At 49.3% G+C, this 27,273-nt stretch overlaps 1 protein-coding gene across 1 annotated transcript; it reads right to left on the bottom strand.

Annotated features, from left to right (window-relative positions):
- Window positions 1–1,675: 1,675 nt before the first annotated feature.
- On the bottom strand, window positions 1,676–25,758 carry IGFBP5 (insulin like growth factor binding protein 5). The gene is made up of 4 exons (XM_010602072.3): window positions 24,652–25,758; window positions 9,060–9,292; window positions 7,597–7,716; window positions 1,676–6,099 (listed from the first exon to the last, which is right to left on the bottom strand). Exons 1-4 carry the CDS (start codon window positions 24,983–24,985, stop codon window positions 5,968–5,970), a joined length of 819 nt encoding a protein of 272 aa, XP_010600374.1. The 5' UTR covers window positions 24,986–25,758; the 3' UTR covers window positions 1,676–5,967.
- Between the last annotated feature and the right edge of the window lie 1,515 nt (window positions 25,759–27,273).

Below are 27,273 nucleotides of genomic sequence, written 5' to 3'. Positions count from 1 at the left end.
AGAGTTTCAGCGACCCTTCTGGGACTTACTCTCTCAGTTACTCCACCTGCCACGTGAGCTGGACGCTGCAGGACACTGGGTTTCTAAAGACCTCAGCCCTTGAGCTGGGGAGAGGGGAGGTGCGGCCAACTCAGCCACCTTGGCTGTCTCAATGGGCTAGGAGGTTTTTGCTAGGGTCAGTCAGGGAATGAACAAGGGGCAGTTTGTGGCTGTGGGCTCTATGAATAAACAAGGGACATGGAGAATTATTGGAAGAGCCTGAGGGAGGAAGGAAAAGTAATCCGTGATTCAGGGAGAAGGGAGGAGAATGTACGAATTGCACTCTTTAAGTTGTTGAAAGGTTGAAATCAGAACATTCATTTCGTGGCTTTCCTCTTCATGGGGCAGAAACAGCAGTAGGGGGTTGGGTAAGAGTGGGAGATAGGATTTGCCTTGGCCAGAGGTTCCCAGGAGTTAAGAGATTATAAACCTGTTGTCTTCGAGTCAATTCCGACTCATAGTGACCCTATAGGACAGAGCAGAACTGCCCCAAAGGGTTTCCAAGGAGCGGCTATTGGATTCGAACTGCTGACCTTTTGGTTAGCAGCCTAAGCTCTTAACCACTATGCCACCAGGGCTCCGACAGCTTATAAGGTAATGGGGTAAGTGACTGAGAAATATGCTAGAAATGCCTTTGTGAAATTTCTCTTTGAGACTCATCATTTGCTTGAGGGAGGTTTAAGGCTGGAGTCCCTGGCTGCGCAAATGGTTAAGTGCTAGGCTACTAACCTAAAGGTTGGCAGTTCAAACACACCCAGAGCTGCCACAGAAGGGCCTGGTGATCTGCTTCATCATAGCCACAAACACCTTATGGAGCGCAGTTCCTCTCTGAGACACATGGGGTTACCGTGAGTCAGAATCAACTGGATGGCAATTGGTTTTTTTGGCTGGAGTTTAAGGCCACTTTGTTTAATGGCAGGGGCTGGGATTAAATGATTATAACGACAACAGGTGGCCATGAATTGAATATTCGCTGTTCTAAGTGCTTTATGTACATGAACCCATTTAATCTTCACGAGAGTCCTATGAGGTTGTTACCCAAGAGGCCAGGGGGGTCACAGAGAGGTTAAGTAAGTTGTCCTAGGGCACACAGTTGCAGAGGCTTTGCTGGGAAAGCAGTTTTCAATGGGATGAAGGGACACCTGTGTTCTGGATTGGGGGTTTGTCTTCAGGGATCAGCCATCTCCACTCAGGGCATGCCCTCTGGAGGGAGCAGGGCCCTTGGCCTGACTTCTCCTGGGTCCCTTCTCCTTCCTCTCTGGTTTGTGGCCTGAGGAGAATCCTGGGGGCTTGCTTCACCATTTGCCTACCTTCCCTGGGCCCTGGGAGGAAGTTGACGCAGGCTAACTGAATGCATAACTTTATTAAATAAATGCTTTGTCATGACAAAAGACAAAGATCAAGGAGTAACATAAATTATAAGTTGAATAAATAGTATACAGCAATCTTCACTTTTTAATAAAGTGTGAGATCCTGTTTTTTATTTTCTTAAGTATGAAATGCTAAACAGGAGCCAAGCTCGTCCGCATTCAGACAATGTTTTTCCGCCTTTTTTTTTTCCCACAAATTTCTTTTGCTTGTTGGTTTATTATTTTTTCCATCCTTTTCACCAGTCAAGATTATGAGCATTTATTTAAAAAACAAAACAAAACAAAAAAAAAAAAAAAAAAAGAGGAGAGAACAGAGCTATGGTATGTATGTCAAACTATAAAGAACTACAGTAATACGTGCTGTGGTTATTGCTGTCTTTAAAAAAAAAAAAACCAGTCGGCAACTCGGAATCTGGAGGAATCTTGTCTGACAACTGTGCTATCCATGTGGGCTACTGTGTGACGGTGGTGGTGGTGGCAGGTGACCAGAGACCAGAGAAGTAGGGTGAAGGGGCGCAGGAAGCTGGGAACCCCTTCGCCTCTGACCCTCCTGCCTTCCCTTTCCCCATCCAAAAGGAGTTAGAGAGGAGGCCAGAGTCTGTGGAAACGGCTAAACTATATACTCCGTTAGAAAACCAAGAAAGTGTTTTTTCAAAAAAGAAACAAAAAACCTAAAATAATAAGTGGAGAAACAGTGCAAAATAATTCTTGCACTTTTAGTGGTTTTAAAAATAAAGACAGTACAACACCCAGGTTGCTAGTTGGTACAACCCCTGTGCCCTGGTCCAACCACTTTTCAAAACGTGGCCAAAACGTTCCTCTTGGAGACCAGAGTTTCTTCTCCTTGGCCCACACCTCTCTGAAGTTCCCATTCTGAACCGGCGCCCTCTAGGGGTCTGAGTGGATGGAGACAGGGGCAGGAGGTGGCGGGGGGGGGGGGTGGGGGTGGGGGGGTGGGGAACAGATGACCCCACGTTGGGCGGGGCTTGGTGGTCACCCTGGCAGTCCTTTTGCTGCTAAGGAGCTAGGAAGTAGGGGACGGTGGTTGAGGGCCACCTCCCCCAGTGGAGGTTAACCCTGTGGGGTTACCATAGAGACCACAGAGGGAGTGATGGAAAAATTGGGCAAAGGGAGAGGAGGTGGGACTGTACAGGGCCCTTCCGGGGGCCTGCTGTGCCTGCCTTCCTCTCCCGTGGGGGTTCAGTGTCTCCAGGCCTGTCTGTCTAGGCCTGGCTGTCAGTGAAACTATCGAGTCTCTTCCTTCCCAGATGCCTGGCTTTGCCTCAGTGGGTCAGAGCAGGCCAGGGGAAAGAGGATCTGTCCTGGCTAGGCCTTCCTCAATTACCTGGCAGTAGTGGGGGAAGACAGAGGTATCTTCTCCACGCTGGAGTGAGGGGATCAGAAGGAGGATGAGAAGAGACCTCCTGTGTCTCTTAGATGGGGGCCATGAAAGGATATTCTGATAACCTGATGTCTGAGCCCTCCAGGTGAGCAGAGTTGGCCAACAGCCAGCCTGCCATCAAAGAGATACCCTCTCAGGACTAAACATCCTCACACCATCCCAAACCTGCCTTCCTGCCAAGGGAAGAGTATTCATTTTTCCTTCAATGACTCCCTTCCCATTGTCTTGTGCCCCTGGCTCAGGTCTGACTTCCCATTTGGTAGGGTTAGTTCCACCTGTCCATGAAGTTCCAGCTTCCTGTAGGAGTGGGCAGCCGCCCAGAATCACCCATCACAGGTTTGGGTCAGTAGGCATGAGCTGGGAACTCTTAAGAGTCTGGCTGAATTAAACCAGCTCATCATCTCCCACCTTATGGTTGACAGCAAAGAAAGAGCCAGTGTAAGGGGCAGAGGCCCATTCAAAGTCCAGCAAACACTGGGGAAAAAGGGAGAGCCCCCTCTTAAGAATCAGGTCCAGGCCTTGGGAGGGCTGGGAGGGGGTATGCGATTCCTGGCTCAGTCTTTTCTTAGGGTGAATGGCACCCTGGTATCCACTTGGCAGATCTCATAGGACTGCTCAAGATCCAAAGAAAGAATGGGCAGAAAGAAGAGTAAGGTGGAAACGGTTTAGGATACTGGCCTAAGACATCTAGAAATGTGAGTCAGGGTTTTGGGGACAGTTGTGCAGAGAGATGGGACATGCTGACGTGGCAGGTCAGTAAGTCCTCACTGTTGCCTTCCCCATCTGGCCCTTTGTCTCATGAAGATTGGCCACCTCTCCCATCCCTGGCCAACTGTCCTGTCCAGGGGAGTAAGAGACATCCCCCCAAGTTCCATAGCGGCACGTTTTCCACTAGTTGAAATAGATTTGCTTCTTTGCCCCAAGTTCAGTGTTTGAGTTGGCTTCCACTGTGTTACGCCATCAGGTAAGAGTGGAGAGTGTGTCCACAGAGAAAGAGAGAGAGACAGCCTCTTTTGCCAGTCCAAGTCCCCTTTCCAGGAAGGCTATTTCTAGCCTTAGAGGACAGCCCCAAGGCCACCCATCAGTTGAGGAAGTCAGTGGAGAATGAGATTTTTCTTGGTTCAGAATCTGGCTGCCAACGATGGCTCCCCCTGAAGCATCCATTCCCTGGTTATCCTGGTCCTTTCTTCCATCCTCCATCCAAGGGAGGAAGCAGGAACTGGCCAGAATGGATGAAGAGCTTGAAAGACACTTTGGTCTCAATCCCTCATTGCAGGCTGAAGGTGGGCATCTGAGCACATAGTCTTGTCCCTTCAAAAGCACGCCAGTCTCTACTGATCCTTGCTCCCTTCCAGCTTCTAACGTCCAGAATCCACCTAATGTTTCCCACCTTCGCTGACTCTATGGCCTGTGTTAAGTTCATTTCTATTTACAATCAGTTTCTCCATTTTCATCTCTCCTTTCTCTTGAATCCCAGAGGGCTTATAGGGTGGGAAAGCCAAGGAAGGTTCTATTGGCTTTTTCTTCCTTTCTGTTGGCTTTGTTCCAAAGCTAGAATGGGCAGTCAGCCCTCTGCTCCTCAAGCCTTCTGTTCCTCCACTCAGGCTACCCTGGCCTGAACCATCAATTTTACTCTTTTCCTTGTATTTAAATGTTTCCCCTTCTATCTCCTTCTTTGCCACCTCTAATTTCAATCTCTCTCCTGCTCTGCCAGCGTAAGGACTGAGAGAGGCTTTCAAAATGTATGCTCTGTCCAGAGGAAATGAAAAAGGTGGTGGGGCAGGATGAGTGGGTCAAACTTGGACCTGTTGAAGTCTTATTGGTGTGATGTCCAGAGACAGTTACTTCCTGATGGTTTGAAGACTAACGTGGGATGTACTGGGGACATGGTGTGTGCATCATTGAATGCTGGCATCTCCCCGGTGTGGCAGCACACACATGTACATATGAAGACACGTGTACATGGGAGATCATTAAAAAATCCAACAGTCTGTCCCATAAAGGCTTGACTAGAAGCAGGTAAAATTGGTATTATGGATTGTAGTAGAAGAACTGGGTTCTCCTGGTTTACCCAAAATGAGGACGCTCCTCAAAGCCCTATAGGAACTACTTCGAAAAGTTAATGCAAACTCATTGAAAGAAAGAAAGAAAGAAAAAAAAGATTTATATGCCTATATATGACTACATGGAGTCTTGCAGATAAACACAAGCCCACACATTTTTTTTTTTTTTTTAACCTATCCTCCCCCCAGGGGCTGTGCTAGCCATGGATTGAATGAAAGGTGGGGCTGAAACCACATACTTGATTGAGCATGTGTTTTTAGTCACCCCGGAGGAACGAGTCTTTTCAATATTGGGGTGTGTATTGATTTCTAAAAGTCTGTATGGGGGGAGGGGGTGGGTGGGAGAAATATGCACCCATATTTAATATTTATGTATCTGTCTAGGAAAATCTATCTATTATCACTCAGTTATTACTTTGCTCTTAAAGGAGTGGAATGCATTTTTGTTTTTATTAATTTTGGGGACAGAGAACACCCTACTGGGGCAAGGGCAGAGGAAGCACAGGGGTTGAGCCATCCAAATCGCTGGCTGGAGGAGGAGAAAGATGCAGGAGAGGTGTCCACATATCCTTTTTTTTTTCCTTTCTCCTACTGACCAATCCAAACTGGGAAAACTCCCAGTGTGGCACCAAATGCCACATCTCGGGCCACACCTTGTAGTGCCCAAGCCTCTCCCCATCTCGGGCCAGGGCTGGATGCAAAAGATGTATCCAGCCGTAGTCCCGGCAACCTCTCCTCCCTGCCCACCACTCTAATCAGCTTTCCTTCTCTCCTACCCACGTGCTTTCTTTCCTGCTCTGTCGCTGTCTCTCGTTCTTCCTCTCCTCCTTCCCTGTTCATTCAACTTGCCTCAAAAACAAAGAAAAAAACATCGTAAAAGGGGTCTCCTTAGCTTTTCATGTCTCTGTTGTTGCCACTTTCAAAGTTGAGAACTTGCTAGAGATTCCGAGGTCCTCAGTTTCCTCAAATAGATATATATATATTTTTTCCCTTAAATGAGATGAAATGAGTGGCGTCCTAGGGTGAAGGAGGCGCTGGGTGGATTCGGGGCTGGGGGTGGGATGGGGTGAGGGAAGGACAGGGAGGGGACGCATCACTCAATGTTGCTGCCGTCGAAGGCGTGGCACTGAAAGTCCCCGTCGACATACTCCAGGCCCGGCAGCTTCATCCCATACTTGTCCACGCACCAGCAGATGCCACGTTTGCGGCCACGGGAGGGCTTGCACTGGGTTGGCGAGAACAACAGGCAGTGAGGGGGGCTGCACCCCCCAGCTCTGCTCCTGCCTGGCCCATCCTCTTCCCCATTCCCAGGTAGAACCCTCATCCTAGAATGCTGTGGAGGGTTATAGTCAACCCTTGGGGGTCTGGTGTCTCCATTTCACCAGGAGGGCCCAGGGAAAAATGTGAATTTAGGTAATCTGCCCTTGGCTAGCTTCCACAATTTCTTTTTTACGTTACACCTTTAGGGTCCTCTAACCTGGCATTCTCAAAAGATTCTCAAGAGAGCTATGGGATCTTATATAGTAATAATAATAGCATCACTTGTATGGCTTTATCATGTGCCAGAGACTAATTACCACTTACCACATAGTGGGTGGAAACCCTGGTGGCGTAGTGGTTAAGAGCTACCGCTGCTAACCAAAAGGTTGGCAGTTTGAATCCACCAGGTGCTCCTTGGAAACCCTATGGGGCAGTTCTACTCTGTCCTATAGGGTTGCTATGAGTCAGAATTGACTCGATGGCAACGGGTTTGATTCGGTTTTATATAGTGGGCACTGTTCTAAGTGCTTTACAAATATTAACTTCTTATTCCTCCTAATTGTGTAAGGTGGGTATTATTATCCCCCATATTACACAGAGGCACCCACCCATAAAGCCCATTGCCATCAAGTTGATTCCAACTCACAGAAACCCTATAGGACAGAGTAGAACTGCCCACAGGGTTTCCAAGGAGTGCCTGGTGGATTCGAACTACCGACCTTTTGGTGAGGCACAGGATAAGTAAGCATTCAGTAACTGGGGTAAGGTGACACAGCTAGGAAGTGGCAGAGCTGAGATTCGACCCAAGGCAGTCTGGCTCTTCACCACGAACTTAGCTCAGGGGTGCACTGAAGGCAGGGGTTCTTGAAGTGTGGTCCCGGGACCTGTAGCATCAGCATTCATCTGGGAGCTCGTTAGAAAATTCTCAGTGTTCACCCCAGACCTAGCAATCAGAGCCTCTGCAGGTGGGGCCCAGTAATCTGTGCTTTACCAAGCCCTTCCGGTAATTCTGATGCCCTAGAAAGTGTGAGAACCACCGTCTTAAGGAAATGTGTACCCCTTTAATAGACTAAGGATTACTCGTTAAATCTGAAGGAGGGTTGTCTCAAGTGTGGCTTGGTTATGTACCACATGAAATGACTGCAGGTGGTATATGGGGAAAACATATATTTTATATATATATATCAGCAGAGAATTTAAGTAGCACCTACAACATGTGATGTGATGCTGTCACATAAAGTTTCCCCTTTAAATGAATTCACGTCAATACTGTGAATCCATCAACATTAAGTAGATTATAGGAAGGGTTGGGAACACTCCTGACTGTGCATTGTGAATGGATGCTGGAGCTTTGGAAAGCACTGTATCCTTTGTGGTAGAAGTCTCAGGCACTTGTTTGAGGGCAAGGTCTCCTCGCAGGTGCCATTTCAGGACCCTTCTAAGCCCAGGACACGTGACGTACCTGCTTTCTCTTGTAGAATCCTTTGCGGTCACAGTTGGGCAGGTAGACGGCCCGGGGCACCATGCGAGGGCTGGCTTTGAGCTCCTGCAGGGACGCTTCCATGTGTCTGCGGCAGGGGCCCTGCGTGCAAACAGGGAGAGATGAGAAGTGTGTATGGGACCGAGGTAGAAGCATCCAGATGTGCAGAACAGGGGGCCCAGGGTGCAGGGGCCAAGGGTCTGCAGTGTGACGGCCCACAGTAAAGTCCCCACTTTTTGTCCCAATCAAGGATCTTGCCTCCCTCTCACCTGTCACGTGCCCTGGGGGGTGTACAGCACCTGTATGTGGCCAGGTACAGAAGCCATATTGTCCCACTGGTCTTCTATGCTGCCCCCTCCCAGCGTTTCCGTTTTGCTGAGTCATTCAGTCCAGAGGTTGCCCTCTCTGGATGCTCCACAGAGGGTGGTCAGCCTCTGGCTAGGACTGGGCAGAGCTACGGGCTTGCACCCCTGGCGTGTGGTTGCTGTGGCTGGCTGGCTGGCAGCGACTCTCTTTAAATTAGCACCACTTCCGCTCCTGCTCCCACGTGCAAGCTCTTGGTCCTGATAAATGCTGCTGTCGTTGTTGGCTGCTACTGGGACATCTTTCCCCCCACCCCACCCCAGAGCAACCCCATGCACAACAGAATGGAAATGCTGCCCAGTCCTGCGCCATCCCCATGATCACCTGGGGATTGGATCGTTGTCATCCACCTGGTTTTCGGTGGCTGATTTTCAGAAGTAGATCCCCAGGCCTTTCTTTCTTCATAGTCTGGCTTAGTCTGGAAGCTCCACTAAAATCTGTTCATTATCGTAGCAAAACACAAGCCTCCACTGACAGAGGGGTGGTGGCTGCACATGAGGTGCACTGGCTGGGAATCGAACCCTGGTCTCTTGCATGGAAGGTGAGAATTCTACCATGGAACCACCAACGCCTCACCCTGATAAATATAACCTCTGAAAGCTCTCCATTCACCACAGTAAGTGGTAGGTCTTTGGTTGTTGGATGCCGTCAAGCGGATTCCCACTCATAGTGACCCCATGTTACAGAGTAGCACTGCCCCAGAGGGTTTCCTAGACTGTAATCTTTATGGAAGGAGTCCTGGTGGTGCAGTGGTTAAGCACTTGACTGGTTACTGAAAGGTCAGCAGTTCGAACCCACCTGCGCCCCTGGGGAGAAAAAGTCTGGCAGTCTGCTTCTGTAAAAATTACAGCCTTGGGAACTCTATAGGACAGTTCTACTCTGTCCTGTAGGGTCACTATGAATCAGAATGGACTGGAGGGCAATGGTGTTTTTGGTTAATCTTTACAGAAGCAGATCGCTGGGTCTTTTGCTAGGTCTAGCCTAAACACTTCTTGCTGCACGAATGCCCCTTGAGCTGCTGGCAGACAGAGGCTGCTGGGGTGGGAAACAGAGGGAGCTGTGGGGTGTCCCTCTGGACTCACCTGCTCAGACTCCTGTCTCATCTCTGGGGCTGTGATGACGTGGGGGTGGGCAGTGTTCTCCGCTCCGCCCACGAACTTGGACTGGGTCAGCTTCTTCCTGCGGTCCTTCTTCACGGCCTCAGCCTTCAGCTCTGAGATGCGGGTATGCTTGGGCCGGAAGATTTTGGGGGAGTAGGTCTCCTCTGCCATCTCTGATGTGGTGGGCTCCTCGTGCTCACGCGAGTCTCTCTCTACTGGAAGAAGTGGGCGAACTATCATCCTCCAGGGTCCACATCAGAGGTTTGGGGTGAGGAGGTAATAAAGGGTAAAGTAGATTCAACCTCTGCTTTCATGGACCTTACTAGACTGGTGAAAGCATGGAAACCAGGACAGGGAATAAGCTTCAGCCAACATTTAAATGGTGAGAAGTAGCTGGGATGACTGGGGTTAAGAACAGAAAGTCCAGGAAGACTTCATGTACTAGGTGAATCTTGAAATTGTTGTGCTGATTTTTAAGGGGAAGTTTGACAAGAGGAAGAAGGCATTCTGGGGGATGGAAAGGGGAGGGACATGGTCTGAAGATGAGGGTGGTGGTCAGTTGGGTTGCCTGCCAGGGAGACAGCTAAGTAGACGGGGCTGAGATGTAAGAACAAAACCTAGAGGCCCATGCTAACAGAGGAAAATAGGGGACAGCCAAGGTGTGGACAAGAAAGGTCACACTTGTCCTCGTTGTGGGGTCTTTGTGCTTTCAGAACTGTTGGGAGTTGAGATATTTTGGGGCCTGGACAACGGCAGCAAGAGGCTTCCGGGGGTTTGGAAGTGGCCAGGGAACATCAAGAAGAGCAGGAGAAAGGGATGTGGGGGATGGTAGAGCCAGAAATACAGCCATGGAGAACAGGGCAAATGGGACCGGGAGGTCTCGCTCCCTGCTCTAGCTCAGAACTGGCTCTGTGCTCTGGGCCCTACATGGCTGGGACATTACTCAGCTCCAGGCGGAGATGGGCGACAGCTGGCCGGGGCTGGAGCAGTTATATATAGGAGTGACTTGGTGACAGTCTATACTTAGCTGACTTATGACCTTTAAAGAAGTAGGACTTTGTTCATTTATTTGTTGATCTGTTAATTCCACCCTCCCCTAGCCTTTTTCTTGGGTCCAAGGATTTCAATTACGTTCTTATCTCATAGGCACCCTTCTCTGGGACCCCATTTCTCCTCTTAACGCCTCGACTCCACCAGCCTGGGTATATGCAAAGTGGGGAGAGCATAGGTTGCTGTTCCCAGGTGGGCAGGGTGTGGCCAGAAGGCTCATTGGTGAGACCAGGTACGAGGGCTCAGGGGGGACAGGGAGGCCAGATCTTCACTGCCCTCTTTTCAAGCGCTGCAAAAAAGAACTAGGGCTTGGGGGTGACCCTAGATAACTAAGATGGGGTGAAGGAAAATCCCGTTCTCCCCCTCTTCCATATCCACAGGGACTGGGATGCCCAGGAGGGGGAATGACTAGAAAGTGGGCCAGGAAGGGGTTGGTGCAAAGAAGCAGAAAGTTTTTGAGAACACAATGTTTTGTGACTCCGGACGCTGGTGTAGAACCTGACTGCTGAGCTCTCGGGGGGTGGGGGTGGGGGGAACCTGTGCACCCCCTCCCGGGGGGAGAGTTCCAGGTGTGTGTGAGGGAGGCAGTCAGAGACCTGGCCTCACCTGGTCAGGATGGCAGGTGGCAGGAAGCACCTAAGCACCTGTTTCTCTCTTGGCTCAGGATTTATCAAGTTGAATTAAATGGGTATCCGGTCTTTAAGGCCCTGGCAGGGATGTTCTTCCAAGTATTTGCAGCACTCCGGGTGGTTAGTGTGAGGGTGGTTAGTGAGCGTATTTATTCACAGGAAAGGAGGGGAAGTAGTTACTAGGTGGGAGGATTGGGGGGGGGGGCAGTAAGCAAGTAGGAAAGTGGTAGCAGGCTGTCCCTGAGCAAAATGCAATTTGAGGATCCCCTCTGGGCTTTTCATCCCCTCTCCCCAGCTGTGTCTTGATGTCCTCAGTGCCTTAATTCTACCTGATGAAAACCTGCCGTGAGGATTAATTGGCATGATAGCGTGTCTCATAGGTGCAATGCGGCCTTCTAGGAATCAGCTAAGAGGGATGTTTGGAGCTAAGCCAATTTTCTTGGTTGTGGGACAAGTTAGAATGAGGGTGAGGGTGCAGCGGGGAGCACGGCTGATCACGGAGGACTCTGCAAACTGAAAGGCCAGGACTCTGTTATCTAGAACACGGCTCCGAACCCAAGGCTCAAGAAAGAACTAACCATGGCAAAGACGGGTTGTTGGGCCTATCCTGAGACACTTCGCTCACCTTCTCTGGCCATTACCAAGCGTTCTAATCCTCAAAAAGCCGTTGACCACTGCTGGGGTGGGGGCAGGGCAAGAGATGGTTGTCACTGAAAGGCTGAGGGCATTGTGGGGGTGCATGGCTAAACCTCTTTCCCCAATCCTAATTGTAACCAGATCATTTTAGGGGCAGGAGGGCAAGAGGGCTGGGGTGGGTGCTGACCACTGAGTGAAAGGAGGAGCATCGCCTTCAGTGGGCTGCTCCAGCGCAGCCCAGAAAGCCAGCAAACTGTTCTCAGGAGCATCTGTGGAGCTGGATGCCCAAGACTTATCTCTTCAAAAGGAAACAGCCCAGAAAGCTGCCTCACCTCCAAGGGATGGTTGCCTCAGCTTTGGCATCCTTTCAGTAATCTCCCTGTGCCCAAGTAGAAACTGTCCCAGTGGTGTTCTTTCTAATTCTTAGACTTCTGCAACGGGTATGCCATTCTGCCTCCTCTGGTCACTCATTTTGGGGGTCCCTTCTGTCCCTTTAGTCAGAGAGGTCATCCTTCAGATATTGTTTTAGCTTGTTCTTTCTCTCTTTGGCCTCCCCTCCCCTCCCAGATCAACAGCCCTTCTCAAGACCCTTTTACTTTTTAGGCTTTTTCTAAGTTGTGCCGTAGTCCACCCTTAACCGTTAAGTCACCTTTCCTTGGGAGCTGGGAATATTAGCAATAGTTCAGTAAACCTTGGGGTAAGTTTAACCAAAGGGTCGGCAGTTCAAATCTACCAGGAGCTCCTTGGAAACTCTATGGGGCAGTTCTACTCTGTCCTGTAGGGTCGCTGTGAGTTGGAATTGACTCGACGGCACTGGGTTTTTTTTTTTTTTTTTAGTTTACTTTGACCTCTCTTAGTCTTTTCTTTCAAAGTGTTCAAGTATTGCCCTGAGGCCAAACAGTGAAGATACTGGAAAACATGTAGATTCCTGTATCTTTCTTTGAGGAACTTAAGACAATTTTGCAAACCCTTTCTCCTTCCACCAGCCTTCCCCAGGCGGGGCTCCTGAGGGCATACCCTCCCCAGTTTGCAATTTGGCTGCTTCTGAAGGTAGGCTTAATGTCTTGATGCGCCTCCTGGTTTTTGGTGCCACCTAACCCCGTGGGACCTATATTACTTAGGCAGCAGGAGAGTCGAGTATCAAAGACACTAATCAAGGTCTTGTGGTCACCTGTAGGCTCCAGAGAGACAGTGGAAACTTGGAGGGGAGCCAATGCAGAGCCACGAAGATTAAAGGGCTGGAAAGTAAGACTGGAGCTGGAGTGCCAGGGCCAGCTAGCCCGACTCAGCTGCTTTGTGGCCGAGTCATAAATAGGCTTTCAATTTTAGAAGGGTTTAAGTTTTAGATAAAATGAGGAGGCACAAGTAGGCTGGCTATTCCTGAGCTATTTCATCAAGAGAAAATGGACCAAAGTTGCAGAAGGGATTTAGGTAGGATATGTGGGAGGACTTCCTGAAAAAGTTTGATCTGCACGTGAGCAATCAAAGGTATTCAACAGTGGGCTCTGGAACCTGTTTCGCAAAAGGACAGTACCCCCAAATGGCCAGTAGATGGCGCAGGAGACCGATGCCCACACACCATGTCCCAAGGCTTATTCCTAGAGACTGTAAACCCTGGTGGCAGAGTGGTTAAGTGCTGTGGCTGCTAACCAAAGGATCAGCAGTTCAAATCTGCCAAGTGCTCCTTGGAAACTCTTTGGGGGCAGTTCTATCCTGTCCTACAGGGTCACAACTATGAGTTGGAATCGACTAGATGGCAATGGGTTTGGTCTGGCTTTTTTGTAAGCAATTTTAAAATCTAAAATTAGTGTGCCTCCCTCTCCTATTTCTCAGTCACTCAAATCCTCTCCCTCTCCCTGTGTGTCTGCAGCATGTATTAAAAAGCCAGGAAGAGGGACAAGTGAAGACTGGAAAGAACCGATGTGTGGGGAGGGTGGAGAAGGCAGGTGTGTGTTCTGGGAGCTAGGATGTGGGGTGGGAGGGGCCAAGGCTTATCTGTGCATAGCTCCCTGCTGTTTCCGTAATCTCCAACTGAAAAATGATTAGAGAGGGAAGAGACACATACCAGAGCTCACTCCTATCTCTAGTTGCCATTTTGAAAGGATTCTGCAGAGGATGGGAAAGGTGGTATATTTCCCTCCTCCTGGAAGCTAAAGAAAAACCAGTTGCACTGAGCTGATTCCAACTCATGGCGACCCCATGTGTGGCACAGTAGAACTGTGCTCCACAGAGTTTTCAATGGCTGACTTTTCAGAAGTAGATTGCCAGGCGCCTCTGGGTGGACTTGAACCGCCAACCTTTTGGTTAGCAGCTAAGGGTGTGAACTGTTTGCACCACCCAGGGACTCCAGAAGTTATGGAGGGACCTTTAATCTAATGATCTTTCCCAGGTGACTAAGTAAGTAGGGCTATCAGATTGTCCTGATATTTACTTTTGGGGTGGGTTGCGGGTTCTATCCCCAATCCTTCCCAACCAGATCTCTAACGTCCCAAACCCCAGCCATGTTAGGGTGGCCAACTCGGTTCCTCCTTCATTCAGAAAGCATTCCCCAATCACACTGGTGCAGTGGCACCCACAAATGCACATCCAGGTACATTGGCTCCTCCCTTTGACACGCCTGAGGACTACACCATTCTCTGTGTCCCAGCAAACCCAGAGAGTGTCGGGTGCAGGCCCAGCTGCTACGGTCACAGAGGTGTTGTGGGGTGGGCAGGGTTACACATAACACAGTGCATAATGCATACACCCTACCCAAGCTGAGCCACTCTCTCCAAACTCACCCTCTTGTTGCTGATGCTATCTTGCAGGGGTGAGAAGGTTCACCAGCAGAAGTAGGCACATACTCTTCAGAAGTACTCTGACTCCACCCTGCTGCCTTGTCTCAGCAATGGGTGGGTCCAGCCGGGGACCTGCTGCTCCCTGAGGCTTAGTCATGCCCTGGCACCGTTAACAACCTGGTCCTGAGCTGGCAGGAGTTTCCTACTCTATCTTGACCTCATAATCACACTTAAGAGGAAACTGGGTGGCCCAGATATTGTGACTTGGCTTATGGAAATTGCAGAAACTGAGGTGTCAGTCATCAGAATTCACAGCATTGGAAGAATGTAGGGCTTTGCCAGGCCACCTGCTGGGGGAAAGGAAAGTCTCTAGCCAGAGGACAAGGTGGGGACCCCCAGAATCTCTCTATAAGACATGAAAAGGGGAGCTGGGTTTCCTCTGGCTCTCATTCTAGCTGGAATTTAAACTGTAAACTTCTTAAGGCAGAGCTTTGTCATATGTCTTTGTCTCTCCAGTGTACGGTGTGTAATAAATATTCTTTAAATGGAGAGAGGCATGAATCTGCCCAAGAGACAAAGAGAAGTACATCTGGAAGCATTTCTGTAATAGGAGCTGGGGCAAGTTAGAGCTCAGCAGATGTTTTGAGGGGTCTTCTCATCCATGCCCCTGACTTCAAGCACAGTAACTCTGCTGAAGAAGGCAGTGGGGAGGCAGAGAGATAGGCATTTCGAGAGCGAGAAAGAAGTAGGTGTCTCCTAGACTTACTGATTTCTCTTTGGTCTAAGGCTGTGCTGTCTAATACAGTAGCTACTAGCTACATGTAGCTATTTAAATGAATAAATTATTAAACAATATTGAAAATTCAGTTCCTCAGTTGTTCTGGCCATATTTCAAGTGGTCAATAGCCAAATGGCTGTGGCTACCATATTGGACAGTGCAGATGTAGAACATTTCTATCATTGCAGAAAGTTCTATGGGACAGTGCTAATCTGAGGCACTGATCCCTGCCTGAGTAGGGTTGAAAATACTAAGGCCCAGGCTAGATACCTTGTCCCCAGCCATCTTGCCCCATTTTCGAGCCAAACTGCAGCCTCCTGCTCTTTGCTACAACATGAGGCTTCTGGGAGAATAATGGACTGGCTGCTCACTGTTTAAAAAATGTAAGCCATGTCTCAGTCTCCTGAAGTCTGACTGTTCTGCAGCTGTGGCTGCCAAATAACTCAGTTACAATGTGTGGATCTGCATTTATATGGAGAAGGCAGGGAGGGGCTGTGGAACCTTCCAGGGGAGCTGCCGTGTCCCTCCTACCACCCTGTCCATCTCTGGGCAGCGTCTGCCCTCCCCCATCTCTCTTGGAAGACACCGTTTCCTTTTCCTCTGTGGTCAGTGACAGACAAGCATGTTCTGGGCTCTTTTTAACCCATAACTCTTTTTATGGGCTGAGAAGGAAACAAGCACTGATCTTCCAAGAGGAAAACACACCCAGACAACCACCATCCCAAGGAACAGTCAGAAGGGAGGCGGGCCAGGTGGAGGACACTGGAGGGGAGTCTTCCTGGTATGGGAAGAATGGTGGAGAGGGGGTAGACTCAGAGTCTTATGGCTGGATAATGGGGGCAAAATGTTCACCTTGGCATGAGCCACTTTGCAGCTCCCTCCCCATTTCAAGAGAACTAGTGGTTTGGTATTCTAAACCAGCAATGAAGTTGGCCAACATGGAAATGTAACATCTCTATCCTATCTATTGATATTGCTTTCTCTATCCTGACCTAGAAATAAAGAACACCATACAGCATAGTGGATAAACATTAAGAATCAGGACACCAACTGGCTAGGTTCAAATCCCAGCTCCACCACAGAATGGATACACCATGCAGTGCATGTTACTTCCCCACTCTGTTTTGGTTTTTCCGTCAGAATTACGATGAGGAAAACAGTAGCCCCTTCTGCGTGGGGTCATTGTGAGGATCAAATAAGCTGATATGCACTAATTAACTGTTAGCACAGCCTCTGCCTTTGTAGGTCTCCATTGCTTTTCACCTCCCTAATTCCAATCATCAACTAAAAATTGCTGGCTTCTACCTGGAGACCACAAAATCTAAGGCTCCTTGAACTGCAGAAAGTTCTGCCAGAGTATAATGGAACTATTTTTGTCTCCAGGGAGTCTTATTGTCAACCCCAAGTGAAAGGGACTTTGCACAAGTGCTTTTGGGAACCAGTTCCCAGAGAACTCACCCCAGGCATTCTCCCCTCGGTCTAAGACCATTCCTTCATGCTCCATTAAAGCACCAGGTCTCCTTCCATAAAGATGGAAATACAAAAGACCCACCATCTTCCACAATGTAGATGTGATGAAGTCAAGTTGGTGACACTGGCCCAGTGTGAAAGCCTGGGGTCCCACTTACTCATCCCCTACTGTCCATGGACCAGACATAAAGAAAGGCATCTCCTCATTGCTTTCTAGGTCAACCTAGGATTCAGGGCTATGACTTCACTGCACATTTTTGGTTCCTGGGAGGGAGTTAGTGATATGTTTACACATAGGAAATACACACTTAGGTACAACTCCCAAGATTAGTATCTCTAGCCAAGTTTCTCTGACAGTTGAAGAAGGACCAATGTGCCCAGTAGAACGTCAGTGTCTGCTCCCCATGCACACCCCAAATGAGAAGATAATGGGGTGGTGTGTGGGAGCTGGGAACAACCTCTGAATGGAAGGGGTGGGGGCAGAAGAGGCTGAGGAAGCCCTGGGCCATTTCCTGAGACCTGGAGACATTTCCCCTCATGGTTCATCACCACTTGGGCTGCCAGAGACTCATTCAGAACATTACAATTAGGCAGTCACCTTCCCCTCAGAGTCCTGGGTGACCAGGAAGGGGGCGGCAGGGATCAGGCAGCACTTTCTCCTTCATTGCCCTAAACACAGACTCTGCTGGGTCCAACAAGGGAGTGGGACCTGGCAACGAAAGCTCAGACTCTTTGCCTTTTCGACTCAGACTGGGGGCAGGATGAGAGCATGAAGGCAGTGGTTCCCTTCTACGTGAGACAGGGGCTTCTACTGGCCTCTGTCTTGTCCAATATGGCCGGCAGCCACTAGCCCCTTGTGGCTACCGATCACTTGAAACATGGTTAGTTTAGCAGAGAAGCTGAATTTTCAAATCTACTTAATTTTAATTAATTTAAAATTAAAAACCAATAATTTGGTAACTGGACAACTTTTAAGTATGTTTGGAACAACTTGGCTCCATGCACCTACTTTTTTAACGGTAAATTTTACAAAATCTAAATATAGATGGAGTATTTTCCATGAGATATCTGTGTTCCTTTTCAATGACAAATCCGTGTTCCTTTTCAGATGTGCTGTGAAGATTAAAAGGAACGAAAGAATGTAAAATATCTCAAAATTTTGATTTTGAGTACATGTCGAAATGTTATTTTGGATATATTGAGCTGAAGAATATTATTAAAATTAATTTCACCTGTCCTCTCTTTTACCTTTTTAAAAACTGTGGCTTTAAGAAAATTAAAAATTGCATATGTGGCTTTCATTATATTTTGATTTGACAGCCTTGTTCTAAAGGAACCGGCATGAAAGTCATCTTTGCTGGGGTGCAAAAGAGAATTCACAGTTGTGATGGTGTAATTAAATGGCTCAGGGTAACTGGAGCTCACATAAAACGTCTCCCCAAACCAGCAGAGGTCAGCTGGGGGCTGGATCTGAATGCAAATTCAGCTGAGGCCCTGCTTCAAGATGTAGCAAAAGAAAGGGCCGGTACTGAAGGTTTAGGTTGAGGGGTCAGAGATGAGATCAAGTATTTTCTTTAAAATTCTCCTAGGATTCACCTGGTGGACCTAACCTACTAAAAAAAAAAAAAAAAAAACCTACTAGGAGGAAGGAATTTTCTTCTCTGCCTCTTTCTTAAAACCCAAACCAAACCCATTGCCATTGAGTTGATTCTGGCTCCCAGCGATCCTATAGGACAAAGTTGAACAGTGGCTTCACTAGAGGGGTTTGGAGGGTGTGGACCACACCAGGTGACACTATCAGAGGGGGTGATACCCAAATGACTGTCTATAAAATTTTTGTGCGGTGTTTTAGCAGAAATGTATTATTTTTTATACGAATATCCCTGTGGTTAGTTATAACAACAAAAACATTTTTCGTAAGCCCAGCTTACATGTATCAATATAGTGACAAGGCTAAAAGTCTATGCTAATTTACTTTTTGAACCTTCTAATGCACTCTGGTCAGAGCTGTCATTATTACCCAATCACAGCGATGCTTCCAATCACGAGGTTTTGTCCGCATGTGCTATTAATGACAACTCTGTTGTTTCCGTTGCTGCCGGTGTTTTTATAGTCGCTTATCTTGTCAAGTTTTCTGGTGTTTTAGCTACAATATTGTGGTAATTAGTATTTGCAAGCCTGTATTAATAACTGTTTTGAGAATGAAGTAGTAAATAAAGGAAAAAAAAAGGAGTGATATACAGGGATTACGATTTACGAGTAACCTTAGTACAAAAAACATTACTAAGGATTCTGTAGGGTCTGGTACGGGAGGAGGCCCATGGCGGGGTGGGGGCTGACCCGATGATGAGTTACCTTACTGGGTGACACCAAACCTAGTGACGCCACTTGGTGGATTAACCAGTAAGAACAGCACACACTGGCTTACAGTAAGCAAGGTATGCCCCGGGTTCATTGTGTTTACTTACTTATTTGTAGTGCACAATTTCACATGGGTTTCACATCTCTGATGTGGTGAAAAACAGGTGAAATTGTGCACTATAGATCAGTAAGTAAGCACGAGTAAGCCCGTGCATACCTTGCTTATTTGGTAATCTGTCCCTGACGCCACTGGAGTAGAGCTGCCCCACAGAGTTTCCAAGGCTGTAAACTTTATGGAAGCAGACTGCTACATCTTTCTCCTGCGGAGCGGTTTGAACCACTGGCCTTTCAGTTAGCAGCCGAGTGCTTAACCACTGCCCCACCAGGATTCCTTGCCTCCTACTTACGCACCCCCAAAGCCTTATGGATATATTAGCTGCACTGTCAGCAATTCCTTCCCATCAGCCTAAGGCCTCCAGCTACAAGAGCTGAAAAAGCTCCAACATACCTGCATACGTTTGACGAAAGGGGACCCTCTTGCTCTCTTCCTTGTCAGCTTTTATTGCATATGGTTTTCTCTCTTTCCTAGTGATGCAGAAATTCCCCCAGTCACCGCCCACACCACACCCCACCATACCTCACATGTCATCCCCCTTGCCCCGCTGGCCCCTTGCTGTTGGAGGCAGGGTTGCCATGGGAAGCAGACCACTTCCATGCGGTATTCTCCTTAGAGAGGACTGCCTGAAGCACAGCTCAGTCCCTCTGCCCGCCCACATCAGGAGAGTGCCCTGGTGTTCAGGAAATGAGGTTTGGCATATGGGCCAAACACCACCCCTTCACACCCTGCTTGCACCCCTTCCCTGACCAAATCACTGGCCTAAACCAGTCTTCTTTGCAAGACTGTGTAGAAGAAGGGACAGAACAGCCTGTGATTGAAAAGAAAAATGTAGGGGGAGTTGTATCCTCTACTTTTGGGGCTACTTTACTCCTTCCCTTACTAACCACCCCTAAAGCAGAGCACCCCCAAATTCTGAGCCCTTATTTCTTCTTCACAAGCCCCATCATGGGATGAGAGCATCTGGTAATGTTTGCACAAGGCCTTATTGCAGGTTAGACCAGGCCTGGGCCCCCGCTCTAGTCACTGGTGAAGGAAGCCAGGTAGAGTGGAAAGGAGTCCTCTGATAGACGGAGTTGCTGAGCTCCACCCCTGTCTCTGCCACTAGCCTAATCTTGGGCAAATGACTTCCCACTATGGGCCTCAGCGTCCTCATCTGTACAATGAGGCCCTTGACTGTGATGATTGCTGCAGGCTCCTATCAGCTTTAACGTTCTGTAGCCAATACCCAGACAATTCCTGGAGAGAAGCAAGGACCAAGCTAAACTGAGTGGCCAGGCAAGAAAGGCCACTTCCCCTCTCGACAGAGACTTCCAGTCACTCATCAGAATTTATATTAAAAAAGAAAATAAAGAGAAATGACATCATAACAGAAATGAGGGAAAGAAATGAAATTGGAAACAAAAGAGGGGATTTCTCTAGACATGGGCCGAAAAGGAAGGTAGAGAAGCCTGCATTGGTGTCCTTGGTTATTTACTTATATACTTTCGCAAATATGCATAAACCTTAGAGATTTGAGAAACGATAGGCAGATGAGAGTTTAAGGATGGTCTCTGGGAACTGCAGCTTTTGGACTGACTGTAGTGAAATAGTAAAACAAGAACACAAAGGCTCTAAGTTGCTACTTGTCTCTTACCGCAACTGCTCTCCTGCCCTCTTCACCTCTGCTCCTGCTCCCTTGTTGGTATCTGGTCCATGTATATGTTCTTGTAATTTCTGGAAGCAGTGGATCTGGAGTGTGGTGATTCCTTCTCCCAACTATTATTTTCCACACACACTAAATATCTCAAAGTGTCACAGCCATTGCTCAGGTGTAGACTAAAAACTTTACACAAATAGACTTCCCCTTCCTGTGCTCTCCCAGCCCCTTTGAAAGGTACCAGGGCTTCTCCTATGCCCTTTGCTCTAACGCTCCCAGTGACCTCTCGCTTCTGGGGTCAGCCCTGTCCTCCCTCCACAGCTGCAGGCCCACCTGCCTGCTCAAGTACAACCCAAGCCCCAGAACTAACCAATAGCTGCTCTGTCTCTCTTCAGACACAAACCCTCAGGGGATGTCTTAGAGTTGGGGTGGGGGATGGAGAAAGGGAAAAAAAAGAGTGGGAGGATAAGAGAGGGGAAAAAGAGAAATGGAAAGAAAAGGAGCTCTCCTTGCAGCCAACTGTGCTTGTTCTTCCAGGCTGAGCTGACGCAGCAGAAACAGAAAGGAAGGGGGAAAAGGCAAGAAAAGTCACGTTAAAGCACGGTTGCTTGTCTTCCCCACTCCCGTTTTGGTTGGCGCAGGGCACAGCCAGACTTTCAAAGGCTTGTTTCAAAGGCAGGGAGTACGGGTGGGAAAGGCTTCTGGCTCCTCCAGTTTTCCATGAGCTTGTTCAACCCAGACATAAAGTTGGCCAATAAACCTAACTCTGGAACTTGCCTTCAACATGGCATTGGGACCAGACTTGGAGTTGAAGCCAGGGTGATGGTGCCAAACCCCTCCAAGACTCAAAGACTGAATTCATTTTTATTTAAGTAATGCTTCCCCCACCCCACCCCCAGGCATATTTTCTGTCCCTCCTCTCCTATTTCTCAATGACAGAACTCAAACACAGAATCCCCCCCAAATAAGTAAAGCTCTGTCCTGGTTGCCTGACTTTCCCCGGTTTATTTTCCGGGTTCCTCTGACCCATTGCCTCTTCCCACATGCCTCTTTGCGGGATTTTTTGAGGGTGCACTTGGCACATGCCAGGTTTCACAGGGTAGGGTGGCAAGTGCCCCTCAAACCCAACCTCAACCCTGACTCTCCTTTGTCTCCAAGGGATGGCAGGCTGCCTTAGCGCCCCCTTCAGGACATACAGACACTTCTCTCATCCCAAGCTCGATGCCTCACCAGCACAGGACAGACCTTCCAGAACCCAGCGAGGGTGCTAGGCGCCCATAAAGCCACAAGGCCCCTGCCCCAAACAACGCCCAGTTCTCTGCACCCTCCTTGATCCGATAGGCGCTTGGGTATTTATTGAGTTTGGCCCAAGAAATAACTCCCGTCTCCCTCCAGCATCACACGCACCGCCTTCTGTTTCTATATCTATCTCTGGCCCTGAACTGGCCAAAATAAAATGCAGGGCCAGGCCGACTCCCTCTCGGGTTGCTGAGCGACGCGTCTAGCAAAACACCAGTCGTGGCTGCCCGCCCTCTCTTCTTCCTCCCAGAAGCTTTGGCTGCCTGCCACCTCCGCTCCACATTTCTGATTCTAGAAGTGCACCTTTTTTTTGTTTTTGTTAAAAAAAAAAAAAAGTATATTTACATATATAAATACATATATATGTACAAAAAAGAAAAAAAAACTTTTTGTGTGTGTGTGTATATATGTCATATATATATCTACTCTGTCCTGTAGGGTTGCTGTGAGTCGGCGGCACTGGGTTTTTTGTTATATATATATATATATATATATATATATATATATATATATATATATATATATATATATATATATATATCAACCGCAGGAAGGAAGGGGAAATCCGTTTGGCGCTGCTCATTTTTGGGGGTGTATTTTTTTATGGGTTGGGGGGCCGGAGATTTGGCCAAAGGACTCCCCACTCTCTTCTCTGTCCAGTTTTTATCTCCTTAAGAACTGTCTCTGCGCTATCTCCAACTTTTTAGGGACCCACTCAACAGTTCTCGAGCTGAAAGGCACTCGCCAGGGGCGCCCGCTCCCACCCCATCAGCCTAGAGGAAGGTGTCGACAGACCGCGGCCGCCTGCCAAGCGCAGCCCGCCAGCAACTGTCGTTCTCTAGGCACCTGCCTTTGGCGGGGTGGAGTCCGCGAGAAGCCGAGGCAGGCGCGGGAAGGCGCACTTAAAGTGGGGGGTTGATTAAGGGGCTGTAAAGAAATCCAAAGGGGAGCTTTCTGGGGACAAAGCGGGGGGGGGGGGCTGTGTGTGGAATGGGTTGCCCAGGAAGTTGGATGTGCCTGTTTACTCTTCCTGCAATCGCGGGCTCGTGTGCGCCCGGGGCGCACACCCTGAACACCAACCACATCACACCCACCACATGGCTGGCCAAAGAGAAGCAGGCCAGGATGCGGCTGAGGGGATACTTCGCATACTTTTGATGTGACCGGATTGTTACCAGAGCGCTTGCTTCCAAGTCAGGAAATCAATTCAGACCTTTTCCCAGCGCTCAGCTTTTCTAAATCCACAACCCCCAAGATGAAGGCGAGCAGGACCGCCTTTGAAAAGCGGCTCTTAATAAAAAATAATCCCGCGAACCGGTCTCTAGGACCTCTGGGGCCTGCACTTGGCCCTCCTTCTCTTTTTGCAGATGGCAACCAGGACAGCGACTACCTCTTTCAAAGCTGAGAGGGGCGGTCGCCTGCAACAGGCAAAGCCCAGGAAAGCTCTCCTGCCTTTTGTCGAATGCCGGTTCACTCCTCTCCTACAAGATAAAAGTCTGTAGTTTAAGAAAACCATTTTGGGAAGCTCCTGCAAATCTGCTCTGAATAAACAGTATTTAGCCAAGTCGTTACCCCTCCGGGAGAGAATCAATTACCAGGTTGTCGCCTCATACCCCAGCCTTTTGTGTATAGTTCATTAAACTTTTTTTTTTTTAAATAATTTACTACCAGGTAACTTCAAAAACAAATCCAGTCTAAGGGGGCAGAACTATTGATTGAACAAGTAGCTCTGTCAATCATTTAGACCCTAGACTACCCGCTCCGCGAATTTAGGGGCGGAGCAACGCGGGGGCGGGGCAACTTGGATGTGGGGTGGAGACTCCGGGTGCGTGGCTTTTCTGTCTCCGCCCCCTTTAATTTGCATTCTGCGTTTCCAGTGCCCCTCAGCGCGTTTACACCACACCCACTTGTGATGGGGTTTGAGAGACTAGGGCTAGGGATGGAGAAGATGAACACAGGCGGGGAGGTAGGGATGTCTGAATCTCCCATCCCTTATTGCCTCCCAACCGCGTATCCTCCTTTCTTCCGAGGTAAAATCTGAATTGGGGAGGGGTGAAAAGAATTCATTTCAGGGACGAAAACCCAGCAAGAACACCGATCCTTCCCTCCTCCTGCCCTCCCTCACCCAGCCCCCTAAGGTATTTTTTCCTTTCCTGAGAGGAAAAAAAAAAAGTATTTTGCATTTGAATATTCAACAATCGCCAAAATCAATCATATCAAGTCAAAAGTAATGGGCGCACGTGGAACCGGGGACCAAAGCCCCCACCCAAAAGGCACTTACTACCTAGAATGTGTGTGTATGTGTTGGGGTGGAGGATAGAAACGTCCAGAGGGATTGGGGAAGACAGGGGGACTGGAAGGAACAAAGGTGGAATTAGCTCAGAAGACGGACACTGCCTCTCTCTCCAGGCTCGCAATTAAAACAATAAGTTCAGGGAAACTATATTGGCTGGGGGATGAAGGAGGGAGTTAATAATGGGCATACACTGTTTCAGACTGGAAATGGGGGACCAGGGGATCTGGACCTGGAGGCGGAATACTAGCTCAGAGTCAGCATTCAGACTCGTAGGATGGGTGGGTGTGGTGGAGTAGGGTGGGGGCAGGGAGAAAAAGGAGCGAAAATGGGAGGCTCGACTAGGCAGCAGCCTAGGGTAGCAGGATCGTCTAGGGCTCCGATTCAAAGATCCAGGAACCCTCCCCGCCCAACTCCCGGACTACACCCGGCTCTAGGCCACTTGCTGGGCACAGCGCGCGGTTCCGCTGAGCCCGTGTCCCCCGCCCGTGCGCTGGGTGGCTTCCGGGCACCCTGAGCGCGCTCACCGATCTTGGCTTGCTCGCGGTAGCTCTTCTCGTTGAGGCAAACCCCGCGGCCGTGCAGTAGGGCATGCAGCGGCTTCTCCTCGTCCTGCCGGGGGAGGCAGCGTAGCCCCTGGGCGCAGCGCTCAGTGTAGACACCGCACGACTGCCCCTCGGCCAGGGCGCACGTCATGCAGCAGCCGCAGCCCGGCTCCTTGACCAGCTCGCAGCCCAGAGGGCTGGGGGGGCACATGGACAGGGCTTTCTCGTCGCAAGGCTCGCAGTGCACGAAGGAACCCAGGCCCTGGGCTGGCCCCGCGCAGGCGGCCAGCAGCAGGAGGACTGCGGTGAGCACCATCTTCTCCGAGTCTCCCCCTTTACCTCGGGGCGGGGCAGGAGAGAGCGAGAGCAGGGAGAGAGGGGCCAAGAGAGCGCCCGGAGATTTTTTGGGGGTTTTAATTTCTGGCAGGTAGAGCGGGTGCCCTCTCGCAGACACTTGCAAAATGTAGGGAGAGTTGGAAGGTTGGGGTGCCTGCAAGCAAGTCCCGGTTGCAAGGATTAAAGACTAGCAACAGGTTGGGGAAAAAAGCAGCGCCAGGTGCACGGCGAGGGAGTGAAGACCGGAGAACCTCCCAAGTCCGACCTGCTCAGAATCGCAGGGGGGAAAGCCACCCCAAGCAGCCACCGGAATAATGAGTTCCGAGGCTGTGGAGGAGAAGGGAGGGGCCGGGGGGATTTGTCTTTTAAAATTTTTGTTTCAAATCTAAAACACTCCCAGCTCCTTTCTAACCTCCAGCAGTCAGCGGCGCGCGGTCGCCACTGAACTGGTAAGAAGCGGCGGCTGCAGCCGAGAGGGTGGGAAAAATGTTGAAATCAAGGGGGGGGGGGGAAGCAAAAAACAAAAAATAAAACCCCCTAACACCTCTGTTCTCCACTCTACCACCACCTCTTCGAAATTCGCAGAAGAAGGGTGCAAAAAGCCCGGAGAAGGGTGCAAACGGAGGAGGGGGTAATTAAAAGGAGGGAAGAAAAAAGAAAAGAAAAGAAAAGAAAAACCCAAGACTGCCTTGCAGCGCTTTGCTAGCTCTTTTTCTCCGGCAGAAGTTTCCAAAGAGACTACCGGCTCCGGGCGAGCAGGCGCTTTTAAATAGACGGCCCCTGGCTGCCAGCCAGTTTGTAGCTGCAATTTGAGCTCCCCAACACCCAACCCAGGCAAGGATGCCAAAGAGCTTTGCAGCACAAACTCACATGGGGTGGGGGTGGGGAGAGGCCTTCTAGACACACGGGGGCTCCCCTTCGCTCCTGAACAGCGCCCTCCTCCCCCCGGAATGTAAGAAAGGGGCACAGAGACTGGGCTCTGGCTCCTGGGGGTGGGGGTAGGTGGGGGGGACAAGTGGAAGAGAGAGTTCTCCAGAGCGGGGGTGGATACAATAAGAGGCACTCGTCTGCCCCTCCCTCCTACCCCTTCACTAGCCAAGGCACAGGCTGGAGGGAGACTTTTCTCATTAGCCAACTGGATATATGCAGAGCCCCAGAACTCGTTCCTAAGCTTTGTTAAACCGGCTGTCTGCTAGTTACCATGTAAGGTTTGTGTGTGTGTTGGGGGTGGGGTGGGGGAAGGTAGCCTAGGCTAGCCAGTGATGGGTGGTGAGCTCTGTTAAAAAGAAAGAAAAAGAAAAAATGGATTTTCCCTGCCCTGAGTCCAGGGAAGGGGGCTTAATCAAGGTTGTGTCTGTTGCTGGTGGTGTGACTGTCTTTGGTCCTATGGTCTTCTTCAGCTACACTGTGGGATCAGGGAATCTGTACATGCGTCTGTGTTGTGTGTACTTGCAGGAAGGGACCTTCATACAACTCAGCATTGTTGGGAACGGAGTTACAGAGACGACAACACATTGTTAAGTCTGAAACCTTTGCCCAGTGATTGGAAGTGTCCTGGTGTGGGGTTTTTAGATGGAAGGAAGGCAGACTGGAGCGCTACCTTCCCTCCACCTGGTTTGAAGGGATTGGCCAGGGCCACGTCCCTGGAGGGAACCGGTCACAGAAGCCCTTGTTATAAGGTTAATTGGTACACACAGGACTATCCCAGGAATATAAGCTGAGAAGGCCACAGGACTTGCTCCTAAGAGACCCTGACCCAGAATATTATCATCCTGCTTGAAACCTCCTCGGGCAATCCATTCACAGGCTATGCACGTTTTCCCTCCTTAGCTGAATGATAGAAAACCAAGGTGGTGATTTCTGAAACTAACATGGGCAAGCTGTGGACTTCGTGGTCAGTCCAAGAAAAATGACCCATCGTCACTGCCCCGTTTGGGTGTCCTCAAAGTGGGGCTATTACCTTCTTTGCATTTTCCTCCTTCTCTTTAGAAATGTTCTAACTTTTCTCTGGTGAAGGGGCTGCATTTCATGAAGCTTGCCACTAGACTGCACCCTTATCTATGATAAGAATTTTTCTGGAGGCCTGCTTTCAAGAAAACATTCCTCTTGCTAGCTTGGTTTAGGAGGATCTTGCTTTATGCTTCAAACACTCCAAAGATCCTGATCTCGCCTCTCACTTATCTGTTTGCTGAAAGGCACATCTTAAAACGAGGCTCAAGTTGAAGGTTGTGCTTTTGCTTGTATTGCCAAAGGGATTTTAGGTGTTGG

This window comes from Loxodonta africana, chromosome 6 (assembly GCF_030014295.1).
Source record: "Loxodonta africana isolate mLoxAfr1 chromosome 6, mLoxAfr1.hap2, whole genome shotgun sequence".
Lineage (NCBI taxonomy): Eukaryota > Metazoa > Chordata > Mammalia > Proboscidea > Elephantidae > Loxodonta > Loxodonta africana.
This window is presented reverse-complemented; position numbering and strand designations above follow the sequence as displayed.

Excerpts from the sequence above, each read along its gene's own strand:
- IGFBP5 (XM_010602072.3), bottom strand. The coding sequence starts at position 24,985 with ATGGTGCTCACCGCAGTCCTCCTGCTGCTGGCCGCCTGCGCGGGGCCA. Across the intron at positions 9,293-24,651 it reads CCGCGAGCAAGCCAAGATCG|TAGAGAGAGACTCGCGTGAG; the intron begins GTGAGCGCGCTC and ends CACTTCTTCCAG. Across the intron at positions 7,717-9,059 it reads TGAGACAGGAGTCTGAGCAG|GGCCCCTGCCGCAGACACAT; the intron begins GTGAGTCCAGAG and ends GTTTGCACGCAG.